General features: G+C 40.3%; 1 protein-coding gene across 1 annotated transcript in view; it reads right to left on the reverse strand.

Moving 5' to 3' along the window:
* Nucleotides 1-3,057, reverse strand: part of LOC101851546 (hepatocyte growth factor receptor) — a gene marked incomplete at its 5' end in the record, with an annotated part of 23,114 nt that overhangs the window by 15,554 nt on the left and 4,503 nt on the right. Inside the window, 2 exon segments of the mRNA XM_013090118.1 lie at nt 294-554; nt 1,452-1,563. Coding sequence (XP_012945572.1) covers nt 294-554; nt 1,452-1,563 — 373 coding nt within the window.

Raw genomic sequence — 3,057 nt, forward strand, 5'->3', positions numbered from 1 at the left:
TATATGTGTGTGTGTGTGTGTGTGTTTCGGCCCTATGTATAAACATTTGTATGAGAAAAACAGCCATGCAATGAGCCTGGCAAAGCATTCAATAAAAAATATGGAATGAAATAAAAACTCACAAACGGTCACAATAAAATTGAAACTTGAGTAGCTAGAAACATTCAATAAGAAACATCCGTTCTCTATAAGTAGAAAAACATTTCCGTTCTCTCTCTCTTTCTGTCATTCTCACACGCTATTTCTTTAGTCTCACAGTTGAGCACACACATTTAGACCCTAAAATTACTTACACGTATGGTCAGAAATGGTTTCCTGCCTGAAATGTGGAGCTCCGTCGATGTGGTTAACAAGTCAGGGTCTCTGTAAACAGTCATGGAAGAAAGTCGCGGCGACTTCGCTAGCCCGTCAAATCCGTCCATCACCAGGCGCACCCCGGCTGCCGTGTCCCGGAACATCCGGCCGTAGTGGACCTGGGTCACATTGCGAAGGTTCGGGGTCGTGCAGCGGAACTCGTTCTCTGAGCCTGTCAGGTCACAACGACTGCGGAACGGCTGTCGTTGGGATAGTAGATTACTCATTGTTAGAAACAGCTTTTGTTGGGATAGTAGACTACTCATTGTTAGAAACAGCTGTTGTTGGGATAGTAGATTACTCATTGTTAGAAACGGTTGTCGTTGGGATAGTAGATTACTCATTGTGATTGGTTTTGTTTTAATAAGGTATTACGGCGCTCACAACTGCATAAGGTCCTATGAGCGCCAAGGGGTGTTTTTTTTGTTTTAGTAAGGAGGGATTTTCTTTGTTTATCACACACATCAATAGTCAAGGGGTTAACCAAAGTAATATTATTTTTAGCTTTAGCAAGAGTCTTGAGGCATTTGCAACACAAATAGGTTTTCTACGTGCCGAAGATTAGAGGTGTATCTTAGTTTAGTTTTAGTAGAGGTTTTACGGCACTCGCAACTGCATAAGGCAAGGTCATATGAGTGCCAGAAGATTAGAGGTGTTACAAGAGAGTAACAAACATAAAAAAGAAGAAGGGGAGATAAGGACGATAGATGTTTGATAGGAAAGAAGGAGCAAACCATACCAGAGCACCCACCAACCACCCACTGAGAGGCGTATCTAGAAAGTACATGTAACATACAAATTAAAGAAAGAGGAAAGATAAGGATGTGGGTGGTTGGCGGGAGCTCTGGCGTGGTTTGCTCCTTCTTTCTTATTAAACATCTACTGTCCTTGACTCCCCTTTTTCTTTGTTATGTGTGTTACTCTTGTAACACCTCTAATTTTCTGGCGCTCATATGCAGTTGCGAGCGCCGAAAAACCTCTACTAAAACTAAAGAGATAAGGACGATAGGTAATTGACAGGAAATAAGGAGCACACCACACTAGAGCACCACCCGCCAACCGCCCACATATCACTTGTCCCGGCAGCAACTACTTACAAACTGGAGGGTTTTGTTGCTGTCTTTGTTGTACACGCTGAGAACCAGTGCCAGTTCAGCATACCCCACGTGCTGGAACCCTTGCCCTCTCACCACAATCTCAATGCCACCACTGGGGGGGGGGGAAGGGAGACAAATCAATTAATCTTTTGAAGAATATATTTTTCTTTTTGTTGTTGTTGTTGTTGTTGTTGTTGTTGTTGTTGTTGTTTTTGTCCCTTGCCATATCTATGATACTGACGCCGTCTGTAGTAGAAAAATGTGCGTATGATGATAGTGTCCTACAGTGTATTACATACATAATTGTTTAAAACATGTAACTGTTACATATAGATCTTCAAGATAATTATAGATGAATGTGAAGGATCTTAGAGCAATGATGATTTTAGTAATGTAGAATATCTAGAAAAATGATTCCCTCCCCTCTTCAAGGTACATGGAGATAATAATATTATTAATTTGTTATAGAGTATCCAGAACAATGGTTCCCTCCCCCACGCAAAACACACAGAGAAATTGGAAATTTGAAAATGATTTTGAAATACGAAGCTCCTGCAAATTCTTAGAGTTTACTCAAGTGAAAACCTCAGCAACTTTGCTATCTCCCTTAAAGGTGAAGTTATTTGGTGTGGAAACTCATGAAACCGTTGACAAATTTGTCACGATGCTGTGAAAACAGGCTTTTGTCAGTTTTGAACTTGTTTTTAGTTTAAGTAAGAGTTTTACATCACTCGCAACACAATAAGGTCATATAAGTGCCGAAGATTAGAGGAGTTACAAGAGAGTAACAAACACAAAAAAGGAGGAGGAGAGAGAAGGACGATAGCTTTTGATAGGAATGAAGGAGCAAACCGCACCAGAGCTCCCGGCAGCCACACACTTGAACTTATCATGAAGTTATTGGTATTATCTAAAACCTTATTCAATTATTTTGCTTTTGATGTGAAATATTCGAGGTTGAAAGGGGTGGGCGTTGCCTTGTGTCAGATGTAAAATTAGCAAGCAAATGGCAGCCAAAGTTTGGTGACTTCCAAAACTGGAAAGTCCTTGGAAACTGCATAAGCAAATTTAGATTTTTTGTTCCTTTGATCAACATTTTTTAGCAAAATCCACCCAGAAATTTGTTTTTAAATGTACATAACCGGTGTTCATTCCCCAATCCCTTCCCCTCCTCCAAATTTGTAAAAAAATCGCACAATTGGCGGGGAAAAAATGTCAGTTTCTTTGAGTTCATTAATTTACTTTGTGAGGCATCATGGTGAAATCAGGCACTCGTCAAAACAAGGAAATCAAAGAAATTTGCATTTTTCTAGCCGTTTGGCTTAAAAACAATTTTTTTTAGCCTCAACATCATTTAAATCCATTAAAAAACACATTCTGTGTGGGTTTTTACGGAATAACATAGATCAAAGGCACAAAAAAAAAATGCAAATCTACAGTTTCCAATCATACCCAGGCTTTAAAAGTCACCAAACTTAGGCAGGGGGGCTCTCGTGGCCTAGAGGTGAAGGTGTTGGCCTCTCACTCAAAAGGTCCCGGGTTCGAATCCGGGTAGCGGCCAAAAAATTTTCTTCTCTAAATTTGTCTCCTTTCACCTCATTTCCTG

This window comes from Aplysia californica, unplaced genomic scaffold (assembly GCF_000002075.1).
Source record: "Aplysia californica isolate F4 #8 unplaced genomic scaffold, AplCal3.0 scaffold01148, whole genome shotgun sequence".
NCBI lineage: Eukaryota > Metazoa > Mollusca > Gastropoda > Aplysiida > Aplysiidae > Aplysia > Aplysia californica.